Consider the following 21,045-nt stretch of genomic DNA (forward strand, 5'->3'; position numbering starts at 1 on the left):
TCCAGCTAGGCTCAACCTCCTATAGTTTCCACATCTTTCCAAACCAATGTTACCAGTTGGGCATCAAGTGTTGAAACCTATGTGCCCATGAAGGACATTTCTCACTGAAATCACAACACCCAGGCTTGTTCTGCTTAATGTAAATATTAGTATTTGGCTCCTTACCCATAGATGCTAGCTGTACCAAACCAGTATGTCTGTTTGTGTGATCACACATGTATTAATCACTTCTCTAGTCACTGGGGCAAATACCTGACAGAAACAACTTAGGAGATGGAGGATTTATTTTCACTCACAATTTCATGTTGGAAAAGGCATGCTGGGAGACTGGCTCCTGTCCAAGGTAGCTAAAACCATAAGGCAGCTTGCTCAAATCTAGGGGGATGAAGAAGTAGAGCCCTTGGGCCAGAAGAGAGGCAGGGTTACAACTTACCGGCCCCTTCCATATGGCCCTAATGCTCAAAGCTATGTCTCATGTCTAAAATATTCCACAACCTGCCAAAACAGCTTGAATCATCTGGGACCAATTGCTGAAATATATGAGTCTGTGGGAAACATTCCACATTTAAACCATAAAACCATACTTTAGGGGCTGGGAAGTGAGCTCGGGAGGTAAAACAATTGCTGCACAAGCATGAGGCGCGACATAAAGCCAGGCACCACAGCACACATCTGTAATCCGAGTGCTCTGCAATGCGATGGGAATCAAGGAAAGGAGACTTTCCAGATGCTTGTAGGTCAGCTAGCCTGGCATATGCAACAGCAAACAACGTAAGAGACCCTGTCTGCAACCAGGTGGGAGTCAAAAATCGATATCCAAGATTGGTCTCTGCCATGCACATGCATGCTACGATTCACAATCACACACACACACACAACCACACATATGTATACCCATAAGACACATATACATGAATCACACACACACACACACACACACACACACACACACACACACACACACACACACTTTAACTTGTGACTTTCAAATGCTTCTCTCTGAACAAGAAGAAAAACCACAAGTCATTTTTCTGCTATGAAGCTAAGTTACTCCTCTTGTCTTCCTCCTATGTCTGTAGGGCCTGTGACCAATACAGACCTCAGCATTTGCTCCTGAGAACCACCTTGGCTGGCCTCCATTAAACATGCCATATATTAAGAGAGCTCGTAGAGTACAATTGGAACACAGTATTGTGTTATTCGTTTCTTAATCTAATCCTCTGCCTTTAGATACTGGAAATGAGAATTAGTCAGCGTCTAATCTCTGCAGGGATGTTTTTCTTTCCAGGCAAGCTTGTTCTGTCTCCTATAGAAAACAGGATGAAATTCAATCTTGAGATGATGTGTCAGGAAAGGATAAGAAAAGAGAGAGGCCAACCACACTGGGAGAAGCCCAGCAGAGGCAAACACCCCTCGAGTTCTGATAAATTCCGTTTTTCTAAAATCAACATTTTGTGGCACACCTTTGTGTGTAAAGTTGAGTTGACACAATCAGTCCCATTTGCTGATGTGGCTCTCTTATAGTAAGTTTTGGTGACTGCTGTGGACCCAAATGAAGGGGAAAATATTGAATGACGATAAATAAGCAATGCCAGGGCTGTGGGTACAGGTGAGTGGTGGAGAACTTGCCTAGCAAGCATTTTACTCTGGGTACAATCCCCAACACCACAAGGGGGAGAAAGGAATAAAAAAGAAAATAATTGGGAAAAATAAAGAATACCCCCAGGATCCGGACATACATCATTCTTTAATCTCAGCACTGGGAAGTCAGAGCCTAACAGATCTCTGTGAGTTCAAAGCCACACTATTCTACATAGAGAGTTCCAAGCCAGTCAGTGTGACATTGGGAATCCCTGGAGTGGGATGAGGGTGGGGCAATTCTAGGGTCAGCAAGATGACTCAGCAGGTAAAGACTCCCGGAAACCTGGGTTCAGTCCTCAGGCCCACACAATAGAAGGAAAGAAGCCGGCTGACTCCCACAAGTCACCCTCTGCCTTCCACAGGCATACTGCAGCTACAGAAAGCACATTAGGACATCTCCTATTGTTCTAAGCCTTTTGATTTGAAGTTTTCAGATCCACACATAATTGTAAGAAATGCTAAGGAAACACCACATATACAATTTACTTAGTTGTTTTAATTTTTCATCTTTTATTTTTTATCCTAGATTCAACTTAGGGCCTTGTATATGCTTAGTAAGCACACTATCCCTAAGCTGTATTCCCATATCTGTATGTGTTGCTGGGGAGAGTCCAGGGCCTTACACGTATTAGGTGAATGCTCTACTACTGAGCTGTAGCCTCACTTGTATTTGATTTTTAAAGCACAATTAGAAGGCAGTGATGGGGCTCCCGCCCATAACCCCAGCATTCAGGAGACTAAAGCAGCAGGATCAAATGACAGAGGCCAACTTCGGCTACACATCAAGACCATGTCTCAAAAACAGACCAATCAAGGTTTGTGATAGTGGATTCTCCACTGCCATGCTCATGATTATATCCATATAATATTATATAGAGACCGTTAAAGATGGTACACTCAAAGTCTGGGGAGATGGCTCAACTATTAAAGTGATCCCTAGCATTCACTTAAAAAAAGCTAGATGTGGGGGTTCATGCCTGTAATCTTGGTATTGGGGAGGCAGAGATAAGGAGGATTCTGAGGGTTTGCTCCCCAACCAGTCTAGCTGAATAGCCAAGCTCCTCAATTTTGAGAGACCATTTCTCAAGTAAGGTGCAAAGCAATTGATGAAGTCACTAGACAATGGCCTTTAGTCTCCACACACATGTGTACACAGCTGCATGACATACATGTACAGATGTACACACACACACACACACACACACACACACACACACACACACACACACACACACAAACAGTCCATTTCAAAGGAAGAAACAGAAAACTTGCACTTGAGTTTCACACAGTATACACAGCTCATTACTTACCTGCCTTGATGACAAATTCTACTTTTTCCTTCAGAGTTTCCTGCCAAGTGTTCTAAACCAGGTTAAAGGAGCTATCAAATATGGAAAATCATGGAATCTATATTTGTTCCTCGGACTGATAGCACAACATAAGCTGTGTGGGTCACACGCACACTGTGCTGTGCATCTCTTACAGGGGAAAGTGGGCATCTGAAGATGTGGTCTGGAGGAAAGAACAGATGGAAGGCTGATGAAGAGACAGGGTGGAGGAAGGTGGCAGGAAGTAGCCTGGAGTTAAGGCTCTGCCACAAGGAATAGCATGAGATGGAGGAAGCTCTGGATGTAACTGAGATGCTTGGAGATGAACTAAGAATTAGTGGAAAATGTTCATTTCTGGGATCCCTGGTGTGTGGGTGGGTGTGCGGGGTGTGTGTGGTGTGCGTGGTATGCGTGGTGTGGTGTGGTGTGTGTGTGTGTGTGTGTGTGTGTGTGTGTGTGTGTGTGAGAGAGAGAGAGAGAGAGGGGGGGGGGATACATGCTAAGGGTCAATCCAAGGACAAAATAGAGACACACCTATCTCTTAATCCATCTATTCTTTCTGCCTGTTTCCTTAGAAACAAATCCATCAAATTCTGGAGCACCCCATTCAAGAGGGAGTTGCTCCAAAGATATATTCAATCCCCAAGCGTTGTTTTGAAAGCAGATGCAGATGAGTCTATGAAAGAGCCAAGTTGTTTCCTGATCTGAAGCAATAAGTAAAAAAAGAAAATATTTGACCCATCTTTCATCATAGGAGGCATAACTAAGCTCTCGAATGGTTCAAATCATGAGGCCAGATCCTGGACTCAAACTCCTGTGGCCTGTTTGCTTGTCTCCATCCAGCCCAGAACAGCAGAGTCTGAGTACCTATCTACAATCCCATCCCCCACACCTCATCAGTCATGTCACAAAGAGCCACAGGTCATATGAGCCTCCTAGCAAGAGGGACTGTGGTGTGAGGTTAGCTGGTCACGCTGTGAGTTTAGACAGATCGGCTGTAGAAACATGTCTTTCTACTTAAAGCAACTCTCCCCCTCCCCTCCTCCCTCCTTCCTCCCCCCTCCCTTTCTTCCTCTCCCCTCCTTCTTCCCCCCTCTCTTTCTCCCTCTCCCCTCCTTCCTCTCCCGTCTTTTCCCTCCTCCCCTTCTCCTTCAGTCTCTTCCAGAGATAATTTAACATGTAACTGCTTAATATATGATTGCTACTATGACGTTTGTCATTTAGTCACAGGTTTAGATAAAGATCCGAGTGTAACTTGGGAAACCCATTGCTTCTTCAGAGCTTTCCCTGCAGAGCTCTCAAAAGAGACTCAGAGAGTGTGACTCAGAGGTAGCATGCTTACAACCATGTGCAAGGTCATGGGTTCAACCCCCAGCAATATGGGAGAGATTGTTTAACTCACTGCAAGAGTTATTATTAATAACTGTATCCCTTAGTAATCTCAAGTGAACAAAAGTCTGTCTGCTTTCCTTGTCTGACTGCACTGCTGGAGCCATGAAGCTGAGTTCTTGGCCTCCCCCTGAGGAGGGACTGAGAGCTTTATCCTCCCTTGGAACAGGAAAAAGACAGTCAGCCCCACACGTACAGCTTGCAAACAGTGTAGCAGATTAGGAGAGGGGACTTGCCTAAAGCTGGTGTGAATGTGGCCAACAGCTCTCAGAATCCTCCAGGGGTTCCCATGCGAGTTTTCTAAAAGCGCTTTCAGCATATTGATTTCTGACAGCACTCCGATCCAGGAAAAGAGCAACTACAAACTGCCAGCTTGCCCACAACTCCAAATCAATTGCACATGTAACAGATGCTTGGGTTTCTCTTTGCTTTTCTTCCTCCTCCCCTGCAGGAAAGTGTGTGGTTTCTAATAACACTCCGCCATGTTGAGGCAGCACAGGACGTTAGCTGCACCTGAGGCTACAAAGGTAAAAGGGTATTGAACAGAAATTCAGGCATCACGAGCCACTTAGGGTAGATTTCATTTTTGCCTTGTGATGAGAACGTGTGTATTTGACATTTAAAGGGAAGAAGGATCTAAAGTAAACACTTACTGAGTTATTTACTTGCCAGATGAGATGCTAGTTACTTTCCATATGTACGGCCACATTGAACCTCACAAGCACACTACAAGGCAAACACTGAATAATACGTTGTACATAAGGGAAAGGGTTCTGAGTGGTTAAGCCACATGCCTAGGGTTGCAAGGGCTCATCATTGGTAAATACTAGAACTCACTTCTCTCGTTTAAGATTCAATTTGTTCATTTACTTTGTTATTCAAATATTGATTCATGAAATAAAACTCCTATTTTTGGAGGGGTGGGGGTGGGATCTCTCTTCTAAACTGGCTTCAAACTCACTGTGTAGCTGAGGATGGCCATACAATTTGGGTCTTACTGTCTTGACCTTCCTACTGCAGGACTACAAATGTGGCTCATCATAGCCAGTTTTATGTGGGGCTAGGAATCAAGCCTGAGGTTTGGACATGCTAGGCAGGCACTCTACCACGAGAGCTACATCTCCAGCCCCTATTTTCTTTTATGTTACTTTCAACATCAGACACTTAAAATATTTCTTGCAACATTCAATCACAGCGAAAACAAAGAATGTGGTGTGTGTGTGTGTGTGTGTATGTGTGTGTGTGTATGTGTGTGTGTGTATGTGTGTGTGTGTTAATACTTGAAATATTATTACCTTATGTGAAATTTTGGTTATACTTATTTGTACATGTTACTTGGAACATAGCAACACTCAATTCACATTTATCATAACAATAATGGCAACAAAAGCAAAGAATGAAAGGAAATAGCACACGTAGAAATGAATCTTCCACAAGGAAGTACAAGGTCTTCCATCTTCCATGCGTCTGTGGCTAGCTTAGCCCGTAACGAATCAGTTTATGTCTGTATTCAATGAAGCGATTCCTTCATTAGTGTATCAGGGTCTAGATAGAAAAGAGAAAAATGAGCTAGGAATTCAAGTATTCAAATTGCAGCTTAAATTTGTAAGGTCAGCTCTTTCACATTAATAATCTTCCTAGTTTCTTTGAAAGAATATTATTAAAGCTAGAAGGGAATTCAGAAGTGAGTGACTAAAAGTCCAGTAGATTCTAGAAGAGAAAATGGAGGCCCAAAGATTGACTGATGCTAGTTGAACCAACTCTGGTGTCCAGCGCAATGGTCTGTTTCTGTCCAGTATCGCTCCTTTCTTTATGATGTGGATTTCTGAAGTTTGTCAGCCGTGTTCAGTCTCAGTCTGAAAATATTAGTGGAAAATTCCAGAAGGAAACAGCTCATAAGTTTTAAATTCCACACCTTTCTGAGTGGGATTTGGGGATTTCACAGTATTCCTTCCTGACTTTGCAGGGCCATGAAAAATCCGCTGATGCATTGTATCTCTGTTACCCCTCACTGTTCTACTCCGGCAGTGCGAGTCATCAAGTGACTTATTTCACTTCGTAATGACTCCAATGTGCAAACATCGGAACGTTACAATTTAAATTTTTATTTAATTTATTATTATTATTATTACTTGTGTGTGTGTGTGTGTGTGTGTGATGGTGTGTGTGAATGAGAGTGCTCACACGCCACAGCACTCACGTGAACGTCAGCGGACAACTTCCAGGAGTCAGCTCTGTCCTTCCACTGGGTTCCAGGAATCAAACTGAAATCAGAAGGTTTGTGCGGCAAGTGCTGTTACCCTGTGAGCCGTCTATCTCCCTGGCACTTACGCTGCTGTTTAGATGTGAAGAGAAGCTGCAGAGAGCTGCCTTTAAACTGAACAATGAAAGGCTGTTTTGTAGTTTTATTTAAACAGGGTTTCAGTATGTAATTCAGGATGGCCTCTAACTCCTGTTCCTTTTCCTTCAGTCTCCCAAGTACTTGGGTTACAGATGTACACCATCATGATCAGCTAAAAAAAAAAAAAAAAAAAAAAAAAAAAAAAAAAAAAAAAAAAAAAAAAATTCCTTGACGTGATAAGAATGAAATTACATGCTGAGGGAAAAGAGAAAAAAATTATGCTTAGGCCGGGCAGTGGTGGCACATGCCTTTAATCCCAGCACTTGGGAGGCAGAGCCAGGCGGATCTCTGTGAGTTTGAGGCCAGCCTGGTCTACAAGAGTGAGTTCCAGGAAAGGAGCAAAGCTGCACAGAGAAACCCTGTCTCAAAAAAAAAATATGCTTAGATTGCTAAGGTCTATGGTAAAAATAAATCTACCTGTGAAACTGTGAAGAGGGGGAAAAAATCATGTTAGCATTGCCTTTGTGTCTCAAACTGCACAAGCTATGGCCATGGTGCTTAGTTTCAGTGGAAAAGGCATCCCATTTGTATACAAACAGAAAAGAAACATAAACATAATGGATTATATGAGTCAGTGTGGGGGTCTCGGAATGTATCCCCTGCATATAAGGATGGACCACTGTAGTTTCAATTATGAAATGATGCTGTCCAGCCAGGCTTTCCCAGTCTATGCCAAGGGCCAGGCAAAACCGAAAGGTTCTCTGCTTTGCCCAGTATTCCTCAGCAACATTGTTTTTTTTTTTTTTTTTTTTTTTTTTTTTTTTTTTTTGGTTTTTCGAGACAGGGTTTCTCTGTGTAGCTTTGCGCCTTTCCTGGGACTCGCTTGGTAGCCCAGGCTGGCCTTGAACTCACAGAGATCCTCCTGGTTCTGCCTCCTGAGTGCGTGTGCCACCACTGCCTGCTCAGCAACATTGTTTTGGCCCTATTTGAACTCACGATGCTTAACCAAAGACTTTTCTTGAAACCCCTGTAAGAAAGACAGCTGTCTCATGGCTTTGTGATGTAAGTAGCCAAATAATGCCAAACTGAAGTTTGGATGACAAGGTAAGTGGTAATTTAGAACTAGAAGCCAAGAAAATATTTTGTCAACGACAAAACAGAATATATTATAATATATAATAGATAATACAATCATTCTAGATTATAAATAAAAGGTTTAAGTGTGTCAGGGTATATTTAAAGTTGCTTTCCATCACACCAAAACCTTTTTAGTGCTTCCATCAAATGTTTTCCCTTTAGTATGTACATGACATATATATCTAAAATGGCTGCCCTGTGAAAACCTAACTTTCCTTCTAACTTTCATTGAATTCGATGATGGCAGTAATCTTTGGAGCAGATAGGCCAGCAATATACTTATGAACCTTATTTGTATGCCGGAATGATAGGGCACACCTTTAATGCTGGCACTCGGGCGGCAGAGGCAGTCTGTGAGTTCCAGACCAGTCTCGTCTACATAGCAAGTTCCAGGACAGTCGGGATATATGCAGGGGGACACTGTTAAAAACAGCAGCAATAACAACACCACCACAAATTCCTGTCCAAAACTCAAAAGAGCCTTATGTTTGTGTATAATGTTGTTGACTCTGGGAATATTCTGGAAAAAGGAGGAGTGCCTTTCTGCCAGCTATGAGGAAAGCAAAGCAGGAAGTGGGTTAGATAGCAGGATAAGGACCCGAGGTTTTTATCTGGGCAGTTGTGTCTCCTAAGATAATAATGCTTGTCTCAACCTGTGTCTCTGTCTTGTATTGGTAGCTTTTCTTGTCCCTGTGGCCAAATACCAAGCAGGAAGTAACTTGAGAGGATTCCGTTCCACTCATGGTTGAGGGAGATAACAACAGTTCATGCTGGTGGGGGAGGCATGCTGGTGGGAGCAGCCTGCAGATGTGGGAATGTGCAGCAGCTGTTTAGATCATGGAGAGTCTGAAGCAGAAAAGGAATGCAGCATTCCTCAGGCTTTCTCCTTTTGACTCTTTCTTTTCTTTTCTTTCTTTCTTTTTTTTTTTTTTTTTTTTTTTTTTTTTTTTTTTGGTTTTTTGAGACAGGGTTTCTCTGTGTAGCTTTGCCCCTTTCCTGGAACTCACTCTGTAGTCCAGGCTGGCCTCAAACTCACAGAGATTCGCCTGGCTCTGCCTCCCGAGTGCTGGGATTAAAGGCTTGCACCACCACCGCTTGGCTTTCCTTTTGACTCTTTCATTCAGTCTGAGCCCCTAGGCAGTGTGATGATGCCCATCATCCTCAGGGTGACTTTTCTCTCAGTTAAGCCTCTTTGTAAATGCCCTCACAGACCTGCTCCAAGGTACTGAGGTGTTTTTTAAAATCTAATCGAGTCTTCCAGGAGTAGTGGTGCATGCCTTTAGGCCTAGCACCACGGAGACAGAGGCAGGCAGATCTCTGTGAGTTCAAGACCAGCCTGGTCTACATAGTGAGTTCCAGGACACCCATGGCTACACAGAGAAAGAAACCCTATCTCAAAAAAAAAACAAAAATCCACTCAATTCTGGGGAGTAAGTGAAAAAGTTATTGCTAGAAGGATCAAGTAGGTTAGAAATCAGAGATCTAAATAATAAGAGACAAGCAAAACACCCACAGGCTGTTAGGTAACCATCTAGAGAAGTTAGCTTCACATCTGGAGACTGCAGTAGATGTAGGAATAGAGTTCAGATATTGAAGGAAACTGTTTTAGACAGGAAACCTTTAAAACTGGGCAGCAAATGTAGAGCTCGGTGATAAAGCACTTGCCTAGCATGCATAAGGTCCTGGGATTGATCCCAAACACCACAAAATGAAATAAAACCAAGGCCAGGCATGGTGGCACATATCTGTCATCCCAGGGACTTGGGAGGCTGAGTCAGGAGCATTAATCAGTCAAGTCTGGGAGTTTGAGGCAAACCTGGATCACATAGTAAGATCATATTTCTTTAAAATGAAGCAATAAGTAAAATGAAGCCAGAAAGAAAATGTCAAGATTTTCACTCTCTCCCTCTCAAAACTGTTTTTTTCCCCCTGATATTTTTTAGATACTGGGATTTGAACCAGGGGCCTATGCATGCTAAGCATATACTCTACTGCTGAGCTACATCGTAGCTGTTATTAAAGGACTCTGCTGGTAACAAGAGCCCAAGTGATCATTGCTTCTGCTGGAGACCTTGAGTGGTGAGGAAAAGAAAGAGTAACTCGCAGCAACATGACTAAGCCATTTGTTTATTTTAGTGTTTTGAGACAGGATCTCACTATATAGCTCTGGCTGGCCTGGAACTCAGTATTTTAGAACAGGCTGGCATTGAACTCACAATGATCTGCCTGCCTCTGCTGCCTGAGTGCTGGAAATAAAGGCCTGCACTTTCACCATGCCCATGACTAAACCCATTTAACGTGGTTGCAACCATAGATCTAGACGTCTACACATTTGAGAGGGATGTTGTAGTATATACCTGTAATTCCAGAACTCAGGAATCAGAGGCAGGACGATCATATGTTGAAGGATAGCTTGGGCTACATGGCAAGACCCTGTCTTACATATGGAAGGATGGAAGACAGGCCCAGGATTTGCGTGGGGTGAAAGGATCAAGGAAAGACGGAGAATAGCAGTCTCCATTTGGTGTTATTTTGAGGTCAGCCAGGGCATTCTGAGTGGGGTATTTGGAAAAGAGAACTTTCTTGTTATTATCAAGAAGTATCTGAGGGATGAAAACCCTGTGAAGAAGAAGCTTGTTGGCCTTAGCCGTTTTGAGGTTGAAAGTTTAAACAGCATGGAGATAGCCCAAGCAAGGGCCTCATGACAAACAGCCCGAGTTCATGTCTGAGGAAGTGATCAATCGTGTTGCCAGACAGGGAACCAGAGAGAGTGTGTAGAGCTAGGCTTGATCCTTTTAAAGAACGTCTCTCCAGCCCCGACCTTGAGAGTTAATCTAGAGTTGCTCAAGAACTACTTAATCTTTTCCAAGGGCAGATCCTCCAGTGCTTATGGACCTCCCTCTAGGTCCTACCTCTTAAAGGTCCCATTTCCTTCTCCTACAGTACTAAACTGAGGACTCAGTCTCCAACATATGAAGCCTTGGGAAAAAAAAAACTGCATCCAAAACATTGTGCTGGCCATGTACTTTCTTGCCCAGCCCTCTCCCACACCTCTTAGCCAAATATTGACCTTGAATCAGAATTGTGTGGATCAGAATTCTTCATTATAAGAAACAATAAAAGTAAAAATAAATGAAATAAAAAGAATTCTCCCTGTGATATATATTTTTAATTAATTAATTTTGGTTTTTCCGAGACAAGGTTTCTCTGTGTAGCCCTGGCTGTTGTCCTGGAACTTGATCTGTAGACCAAGCTGGCCTTGAATTTACAGAGATCAACCTGCCTCTGCCTCCCGAGTGCTGGGATTAAAGGCTTGCACCACCACTGTCCGGCTTCTTCCTGTGATCTTAAAGCCCATAAAGCTGCAATCTGTGTAGCATATACCTTTTATTTACTTGTGAGAGCTGGATTTGGTGTTTCCTATGACGTGTGAGCTTGATATATTACCAAAGTGTTCGAGCGGTTCTATGGGACTATACTATGCAGGCTCCACTCTTAATAGGCTTTGAGCCGGATGGTGGTGGCGCACGCCTTTAATCCCAGCACTCAGGAGGCAGAGCCAGGCGGATCTCTGTGAGTTTGAGGCCAGCCTGGGCTACAGAGTGAGTTCCAGGAAAAGGCGCAAAGCTACACAGAGAAACCCTGTCTCAAAAAACAAAACAAAACAAAAAGTATCGGCTTTGAAAACACCGCTGGAACTAAAGCTTCCAGGGGTGCGGTGGGAAAAGGCTCCCCAGAAGCAGTATTTGCCAGGCCTCTCATTAAAGCCCTGTGCTAGCTGGGTCCTGAGTCTGAAAGTTTAGCGTCTCCTACAATCAGCATTTGTTTCTGAATATAAGACCTGATCTGACAGAGCATGATGGTACACACCTGAAATACTAGCCCTCAGGTGCTGGAGGCAGCAGAGTTCTGAGTTCCAGGTTAGGCTAGACTACATAATTTGATCTTATAACAAAAGGAAGAAAACAATACCAAAACAAGAAAACATTTTTTTTTTTAAGAACCATGATTTTCGTCATGCCTGTGGCTCATGTCTGTAATCACAGCATTACAGAGTCAGAGGCAGGAGAACTGCAGTAAGTTTGGGGTCTACATAGTGAGTTCTAACCTGGCCTGAGTTACAATGTGAGACCTTCTCTCAGAAAAAGAAAGAGGGACAGGATGAGCTGAGAGAGAGAGAGACTGAGAGGAGAGACAGACAGACAGACAGACAAAGAGAGATAGAGAAAAAAGATAGAGACAGATCGAGAGAGAGAGAGAGAGAGAAGAGTTGTTTTGATGAATTTCGGGGATAGAATGTTGAGCATAAGGAGCCAGTCACAATAGCAAAATGATTCCATTTGTGTGGCATTCAAGGATAGGCCACATGAATAGTTATGAAAATCAGAGCAATGGTTACCTCTAGAGGTGAGGATTGATTGGGAGGCGTGCCTGAAGATCTGAATGATGATTACGGGGGTGTATGCATTTGTCAAACTCACCAAGCTGTACACTTAAGACTAATAATGCATCTTAGTGAATGTCAGGTAGCCCTGCCCTGGATAGAAAGGAAAAAAATTAAATGCAGTGATCTTTTCACAGATTAGCCAGCTTTTCTACCAAGAGCCTCTGCAGTATTGTCTCTGTGGCATGGTCCCCTGAGAGACAATATTGTATATATGCTCAGGTCACTCGCTTTGGAGATCGAAGATCTGGGACAAAATCTGAGCTGTTGCACTTGGAGGCAGTAAGATCCGAGTTTCCAATTTTCTGTCTGTAAAATAGGAATCATAGCAATAGGAATTATGGACATAAATATGTATAGTGACTATGTCTCAGGCTGTTTGGTCACAAAGTTTAAATGAGATAATTTAAGTGAATCACTGGGCCACTTTAATGGGTTTGATCATCCACAAGTAAAATGTAAAAATATTTTGTTGTACTTATGTATTTATTTTATTTTGTGCATGTGTACATACCGTACATACGTGTACACATGTGGAGCTCAGGAGACAATCTTTGGGAGTCAAATCTCTCCTTCTGCCATGTGAGGCTCAGGGATCGAACTTAGGTAGTTCAAGTAGGAAGTCTTAGTGGCTAGCACTTTTTTTTTTTTTTTACCAACTGAGCTATCCTGCCAGCCCCCAGTGTGTATATGGGGGCTGGGGCTTGAGGACAGAACCTGGGGCCTTGTATATTAGGCAAACATTGTCCCACTACACAAATCCACAGCCTCTAGGTTTTCTAACTTTAGTGACTAAACTAGTAGTTACCTTTTTTTTTTTTTTTGAAGTCCCATTGTAAGGTCTTACTTCCAGAAGTTCTGATTACATTGGTCTGATTGGCCTGAGATGTGACCCAGTACTTGTGTGTTTAAACTTTTGTTGCATTTATTTATTTATTTATTTATTTATTTATTTATTTATTTATTTGAGTGTGTGTGTGCACACACACATTTGAGAACATGTGTATACCAGGGTAAACTTGAAGTCAGAGGACAGATTGCAGGACTTGCTTCTTTTTCCACTCTGTGAGTCACCAGGATCAGACTTCGGCAGTCAGGTTTAGCAGCAAGAACGTTCACCTGCTGAGCCATCTCTCCAGCCTGAGACTTGGTGTTTTAAAACAGCAGCCAGACAATTCTGAAGTGTAGCCACAGCTGATCTCCATGGGGTTAGATTTATTTGCACCTCCAAATGGGCTGCCTCTTTATCCAGGAGACGCTCTTGGTCATTCCAGCTCCTAGTGTTTTTTTTTTTTTTTCTTTTCTGAACTCTGAAAAAACGATGTGCAACTGCCATCCAACATAAACAGACAACTCTGGAGTGTGCGGCTCTGACTGTTTCCATATGTAGCACTCCCTAGATCAAGACATTGAACAGGACTAACATCTTTGAAGGCTTCCTCCTAGGGTACCTTCCCTGGTACATATCATGCTGACCTTTCTCGCTATAGATGACTTTAGCTTTGTTTCAACTACCCCTGTGCTACATCTGGTGTGGTGGGGATTTGACCTGACTGTGTTCACAAGGGAATGAAGAAAGGGCAGACACAGACACACAGAGAAAAGCTGGGGTCAGGTGGAATCTGATGATGTGGGGCCAACCACAGCAACAGCCAGAACCTCAGCTTGTTTACTATGTATATAGCATGTGGAGGAAGTCGTAGCTAATCTCAGTGGATGCCTATAGGTTACCAATCTCACGTTGTAAACAACTAAGAGGAAGAGGCTGCAGTTGCTAGTTTTTGCACACAATGGCCGATCACAGTACACACTTGTATTTGGACCAGAGGTTTTGCTATTTCTATGGGTCTGAAGCATTGGGTCCTTGGTGTAGCTGTGTCCACGTCAACAATACACACTCGGGAGCTCATTTGCTCTTTACACATTCACGCATGGCTTCCTTGGCTCTCCCACATCCCTGATTTTCAGTTTTGTTTTGTTTTGAGACAGGATCTTGCTCTATAGCCCCAGCTGGCCTGGTCCATGCCATGCTGCAGAATTTGTCTTCCATCTCTGATGATCCTGTCTCAAGTCTCTTGCTTCTTGAGATAATGGGCAAGTACTACCACACTGCTCTACCTCTGAGTTTTTGTGACTCCCCAGGTCTTACCTGTGTAGGTCATTCCTACAGGCAGGATTTGCGCTTACCAGCTTGGCTTTATTATTCACCACCCCTGTGTTATTATTTAACCTTTCTTGTTCATAAGTGCTCTGTAGGGTGGATCTTAAGCTCCTTAGGGCAAGAATTGCTCACAGGCCCAGAGCATTCCTCTGCACATTACAGAGACTCAGTGACTATGTAGAGAAAGAATGCTGGTGTTGAATGAATGGGAGTGGGGAGAAAAAAGTAAGCAGACAGACCAAGACAAAGGCTTCTCTCTTCATGGTCCTCCATCCACATGTGGCTCAGTACTCCTGATGACACTTCACAGCACATCAGGATTGTGCATTGTTTTTTGCTTGCGCTTGACTTGAGGGTTTGTTGTGTGCCTTTTCCTGGGGGAGATGTGGACAAGTATCTATTCATCCCAGATAGGGCAATGATAATAGACAAAAAAAAAATCGTTCCACTGAAGTCTGGTTTAGTGAACTAGTGTGTTTATCTGGGCTTCCTTACAGGAGCATGGGTGACTCAAAGGCAGCTGTGTCACTGAAAAGCTCACCCAGCATGGGTGACGGCTCAGTTCAAGCCACATCCCTGGACCTCCCCGTACACAATTTGTAGGCAGCTGCACTGGATGCAGTCTTCTCTTCCCAACAGAATTGTTTACTGTGTACCTAACCTTAGGAAGTGCTCTTGTGCATCTTGTAACTTTTTGAGTTTTCCAAGCATTATAAATTTAGTTAGCTTCTCAAGTCTTAAGAGGCTCCCTCTTCCCTCTCTCTCGGGAAATGTTTCAGTTGGGAGGAAATGGCTACACAAAACAAGGTTTCATTGTAGACAGAAGGCAGACATAGATTCCAAGAACCACCTGCCTGAGGAGAAAGTTAGATGCCCAAGTTTAACTTGAGAGTCTAACAAAAGAGAAGGCCCTTCCGGGTGACCTATACGCTCCAGGAAGTCACCTGAGCTCATAACTGGGAAGACGCTTTAGCCTAAAGAATTTAGGAGACTGTCTATACAAGCAGAGAGGTGACTCATGCCACCAAACCGGGAGATCAACTATCTGTCTTAAGACAGGCCTGAGAAGACAGGGAGGCAGATTATATAGAATTATACCCTTTTGTGACCTACAAGGATCTCAGAGACTATTGTCAAAAACATCCTCAAGAAGCCAGGGAGACTTGCATGTCTTTTATCCCCAGCAATCTGGAGGCAGAGGCAGGCAGGTTTCTGTGAGTTCCAGGCCAGCCTGATCTATGTTCTGGGACAGCCAGGGCTACATAGGGGGACCCTGTCTCAAAAACAGCAACAAACAGATACCACCACCACAAAGTACCCCTCACATACACCTACCAACTGCCTCCACCCTTGACCCTCCTCTCCTTGTCCGCTTTCCCCAGACACACAGGTCCTCAGGCCACTACTGCCCCACCTCACAGCATTCCTTCCCCACCCCACCCCCACCTACACCTGCCTCCTCCCCACCTCTACCCCCCCCCAGCTTCCTGTCATCTCCCTGTCCACCCAGCTGTCCTCCCAGCCCAGCCTCACTCTGCACTGCTGGAGCTGTTGTGGACTTCAGGCTCCCTTTTCACTGTAGGCCACTAAGACTTTTTTAAGAGCCCATGGCCCAGCAGGCCCAGGGACTGGCTGCCAAGCCTGAAGACCTGACTTGGACCCCTGGGAAGAGGGTTGGTGAAAGGAGAGAACTGAGTGCTGCAAGTTGTCATCCTCTGACTTCCAAACACACGGCATGGTGCTCGAGTGTCCAGTGCTCCCACAGAACAAACAAGTCCCATAATTTAAAATATACCCTCTTAAAAAGCAAAATCTGTCTCTTCTTGTCAGTGTTTGGAGATCAACAGGCTCTCCCAGCAAAGAAATATGGAGACATTTGTCTGAAGATTTTGGTTGTTGTTTGTAAAATTAGACCCATCATTTCAGTTCAGTGCTTGTCTCTTTACCTATGGGGACAATAGTTTCTTTGTGTTTCTTTGGTGTTTACTATGTGTCACTCTGTTAGGTGCTGAGGGGTGTGCTTGTGTAGAAAGGATTAAGACCCTTGCATGCTGTCAAAGAGCTGGGTGTTGGAGGCAGGCCTCCGAGAGAACAATGGAAGGCAGTATGTGATTCAGACAAAAATAAGTAGTGCAAGCAATAAATGCTATACAAGTTTTGAGGAGGGAGGGGGATCTGGGAACGGGGTGGGGGACTGAGAAGAGTGTGAGTTTCCATGGGTGTTGGAGGATGCTTTGCTTCCGCAGATGTGGGGGAGGGCACAGAAGTGAAGTGTGTTACCCACACACTTAAAGGCACATGCAAACGCCCGGCTTGCTAACAGTCTTCAGTGGATACTTTCTATGTATCAGACACCAAAAAAAGTTTTACAGAGTTCAGCTCATTTGAATGTGCATAACCCTATGAATTAGATAGCACTATCTTTCAATTAATAGATAAGAAATGGAAGCAATGAGAGGTTGGGCAAATTACTCAAGGCTACAGAAGTAACTGGCATACATAGGATTAGTTAGAATATGCATCTTTTAATCATTTTTAAAGATTAATTGGTTTTTATTTTATGTGTATGGGTGTTTTGCCTGCATGCATGTGTGTTCACCACATGCTTACCTGGTGACCAGAGGCCCGAAGAAGGTGTCAGATACTCTGGAACTGGAGTTACAGATGGTTGTAAGCCACCATATGGGTGCTGGGCATTGAACCCAGGTCCTCTGCTAGAATAACAAAAACTGTTAACCATTGAGCCATCTGTCCAGCCCAGAATGTACATTTTAAAAACATTTTGGGGGGCTAAAGAGATGGTTCAGCGGTTAAAAGCACTGGCAACTCTTGCAGAAGACCCAGATATGATTCCTAGCAGCGACACAGTGGCTCACACTTTAGTCCTCTGTGGGAATCAGGCACACGGAAGTGGTGCTCAGACATACATGCAGGTAAAACATTCATGCACATATAATAAAAATAAATAAAATATTGAAGAAAAACCCACTTTGTCTAACCTATGAAAAAAGAAAAAGGAATTTGTGGCTTAGATCAAGAAGTTGGCTTGGTTCCAGTCATGAAAGACAGTCCCTTTTTTTTTGCGGGCACAGGAGTGGCTAGGCCAGATTCCCTCCTGAAGGTCAGCATGGAAATGAGAGGGATTAATGAAGCCATTACTGAGAGCTATACCCTCATCTTTACTTCTTTGAAGATAGGAACGTGAGGCCGCCAGATGCTGCATTCCACAGCCAGGAGCTCCCTTGCCTTGTTCTTTGGTCATATTGCTGAGATTTAGCAAAACACCTAAGGAGAGCCAGTGAGCCTCTGAACTGAGTCTTGTTTGTTGCCATTCTTTATTAATTAGCACTTGGAAAACATCCTGCCTATGGTGGATGCTTCACAAAGCTTGAAGTCAGAGGAGCTTGCCTGGCTGTATTTGTTAGGTTGGAAAGGATGGGAGGGTATTGGCCTGATAAAACAGACGACTGTGTTTTACATTTTAAGACTGGCATGCAGCCAACATCTGAAAGTGTTTCCTAGGCAAGGTGCCTAACCGCGTTTTTTCTGGATATTCTTCTAACTTATGTGAGTCTTCAATAAATATTAAACCAATATATGGTACATTCTGAGTAGTCCTTTCCTTAATTCTTGATCCTAAGAAGAGCCAACACAGTCACTAAGTAGAAAGTGCCAGGGAAGAGGGGGCCCCTGGACACTAGCTAGCACTCACTTTGGCCAGGCTGCTTTTTCCAAGGCGGGGTTAGGAAGCAGCTGCTCTCATTTGGGGAGGGAGGAGGGGGAGAGGTCAGGAGACTTCCTTTCCTGCAGCTAGTCTTTCACGGACTGCACGCGGTGGAAGATAGGGAGCCTGAGAGGGAGACTGAGAGGGAGGGAGACACACAGAGAGGCAGAAACCGAGAGACACAAAGAGACAGACAAAGAGAGAGGCAGAGTGAGAGAGAGAGAGACAGAGAGAGAAATAGAGAGAGAAAGAGAGGGAGGGAGAGAGGTACAGAGAAACGGGGGCGGGGAGGGAGAGAGCAAGAGAGGGCTAGGGTGGTTTGTGTAGCTGGAGGAGAGAGGAAAAACATCAGAACTGGCTTAGAGGAAGTCCAGGGAGAAGCCCCCAACTTAGGCACTGAAGTAGGAAGTGAGGCTGTAACTAGAAGGGGCGAGGGACGATACTCTTATGGTCTTTTAACAATGTCCCATTTCAAGGCGGAAAGGAGGAAGCGGGAAGACCATACCCAGCACACTCCAAAAGTCAAAACCTGTCCAGTAGTTTTGCAGCCTTACTCCTAAAAGTTAGTGAGGGCCAGCTGAGTGCCTAGTGTGTGTCCAGGTGTACAAAGGAGTGATCTGAGAACCGGGTCACCTGAGGAGTTAGTCCACCAGGCTTAGGCGGGGAGGTGAATTGAGTCACAGTGGCGAAGGAGCAAAGCTGTGTACGCGTGCACGCATCGAGTGCAGAAGACCAGGCAAGGAGAAGACGGAGGAAAGAGGCAGGGATGGGGCCTCGGGAGGGCAGCAGAGTGGAGGGGGAGATGAGAGGAAGCAGGGCGGGGGGGGGGCGGGGGCGGGGGGGGGGAGGGAGTCGAGGACGAAGTGGAGGGAAGACAGCGAGGCGGGGCAGTGGTGGCTTGAGGACGTGTGCATGTGAGGGGGGGGGGACGGGGGTGGTGGTGATGGTGAAGTGGACGGGAGGAGGGCCTAAGGTGGAGGGAGTTGACGACGAGGGGGAGGAGAGAGGGAGGGGAAACCGGAGGAAGCGAGCGGCGGCTGCTGGGGGAGGAAGGCAGGGAGGAGGAGCCGTGAGCCGCGGCGGTGGCGGCGGCTGCTGCAGCCGCCTGGGGAGCCCAGCCCAGTGCCGCCTGGGGCTGCGGGAAGTGCGGGGAGACGGAGCGATCGGTCGAGCCCGGGCGGCGGGGCCGAGCAGCGGGTGAGTGGAGCCCCAAGGGGACGCGGCGGCCCGTCTCTGGGGGCCGGGCGAAGAGGAGCGGGAAGATGCGGCGGCGGCGGGGCGGAGGGTGGCGGCCCCATGGCTCGGCCCCTGGCTGGCCCCGCTTCCCCGCCCTCCCTCTCAGTTTCCTCCCGTCGCCCGCCTGCGCCTAAGGGGCTGGTCCCGGGCGGGCCGCGGGCTGAGGGTGGCGCTGGCCCGGAGGGCGGGCGTGATGGGCCAGGGGGGGTGGAGCTGGTGGCTCGGGGTGTACCCGGGGGCGGGAGGTTGGACCGGGACCGCTCTAAATTGGCTGGAGAGGGGGCCCCGTCGGCGGCGAAGTTGCTAGCTGGGGGCAGAGACGGCCACGCGGTTGCAGGAGTAAGACATCCCCCTCTCGTGGAGTGCGTGAGACGAGGAGTCCGGCGTCCCTGCCCTCCCCGTCGCCCTCCCCGCCTGCCCAGCCCTGCTAGCTCCTCTCCTAGCCTCCGGTGTCCCCTCTCTCTCACCCCCGCTCCCCCCCCCCCCCACACCGCCTCCTGCTTGGCTCCCTCGGCAGTGCCGGGTCCCCTAGGTCCCCGCCCTGACCCTCTCGGCCCTCCAACTTCCCTCGACCCCTGCTTGCTTGGCCACGACTCCTGTTCCCCTTTTCTTCCCTCGCTAGTTATCCCTCCCCGCTTCGTTAATTCCCGTGCAATTGCCTCTTTGAGACCTTTTTTTCCTCTCCTTCCTTTTAGATTGGCCAACGGCTCCTTTCAACCCTGCCTCGTTGGTGGCCACTGGAGAAGCGCGGGGGGCTCCCCAGACAGCCGTGGGGACAAGTTAGAGCCAGCACTTTACCCCGGGCCTCGCGTGTAGCTTTCCCTCCCCTGTTCTAGGTGCCCCAGTGTCCAGAGGGGGGTGCGGGTGTGCCCTCCTTAATGTTCCACCGCCCGGGCAACCCTTCGGTCTCGTGTTCCATCTCGCTCTTGCTTCCTGTACCGTAGTCAAGTGGAGCCACTTTGCATCATGTCCCGGTATAGCTACCAAAGTCTCCTGGACTGGCTCTATGGGGGTGTCGACCCCAGTTTTGCAGGCAATGGGGGCCCCGACTGTGCTGCCTTCCTGTCTTGGCAGCAGCGGCTGCTGGAAAGTGTGGTGGTCCTGACCCTGGCCCTGTTGGAGATCCTGGTGGCCCTTCGGCACATCCTGAGGCAGACGGAGGACGGTAGGGGTGGCCGTGGCAGCCAGCCACAGCAGGTGACCCAGCGGCCAGAGGAAGGCAAGGAGAGCCTGAGCAAGAATCTGCTCTTAGTAGCCCTGTGCCTGATCTTCGGGGTGGAGGTGGGCTTTAAGTTCGCCACCAAGACCGTCATCTACCTGCTCAACCCTTGTCACCTGGTCACCATGATGCATGTGAGTCTGTTGACTTTTTCCTGGGCAGCCTAAGTGATAAAAGTCATTTGTGTGCTCAGGACACTAGTGTAGAGAGCACTTTGTCCCCTTGGGAAGTGGGACCCTTAAAAATGGTTTTCCAAACAGCGGCTGCCTTTGTGCTAACTTGAGAGTTGCACAATGGATCAGCCCTACAGCGGAGGTAAAGAGCCCTAGAAACGACTTGCACTCCGAGCCCCATGCCCCCCCCCCCGCCCTCCTCCCCTCCCCCTCCCCCTCCCCCTCCCCCCTCCCCCTTCCTCCCTCCAGCTC

At 46.3% G+C, this 21,045-nt stretch overlaps 1 protein-coding gene across 6 annotated transcripts in view; it reads left to right on the plus strand.

Annotated features, from left to right (window-relative positions):
* The first annotated feature begins 19,187 nt into the window (after positions 1-19,187).
* Positions 19,188-21,045, plus strand: part of Tmem164 (transmembrane protein 164) — a 174,171-nt gene continuing 172,313 nt past the window's right edge. The window contains exons 1-2 of one of the 6 annotated variants that reach the window (XM_052737316.1): positions 19,188-19,362; positions 20,097-20,754. In XM_052737316.1, coding sequence (XP_052593276.1) covers positions 20,368-20,754 — 387 coding nt within the window. In that variant the 5' untranslated portion in view covers positions 19,188-19,362; positions 20,097-20,367. Of the gene's footprint in view, positions 19,363-19,611; positions 19,764-20,096; positions 20,755-21,045 lie in introns of those variants that run through there. The other 5 variants (XM_052737280.1, XM_052737324.1, XM_052737309.1 and 2 more) reach the window with 5 other exon arrangements.

This window comes from Peromyscus californicus, unplaced genomic scaffold, assembly GCF_007827085.1.
Source record: "Peromyscus californicus insignis strain IS unplaced genomic scaffold, ASM782708v3 Scaffold_10__1_contigs__length_136768540, whole genome shotgun sequence".
Lineage (NCBI taxonomy): Eukaryota > Metazoa > Chordata > Mammalia > Rodentia > Cricetidae > Peromyscus > Peromyscus californicus.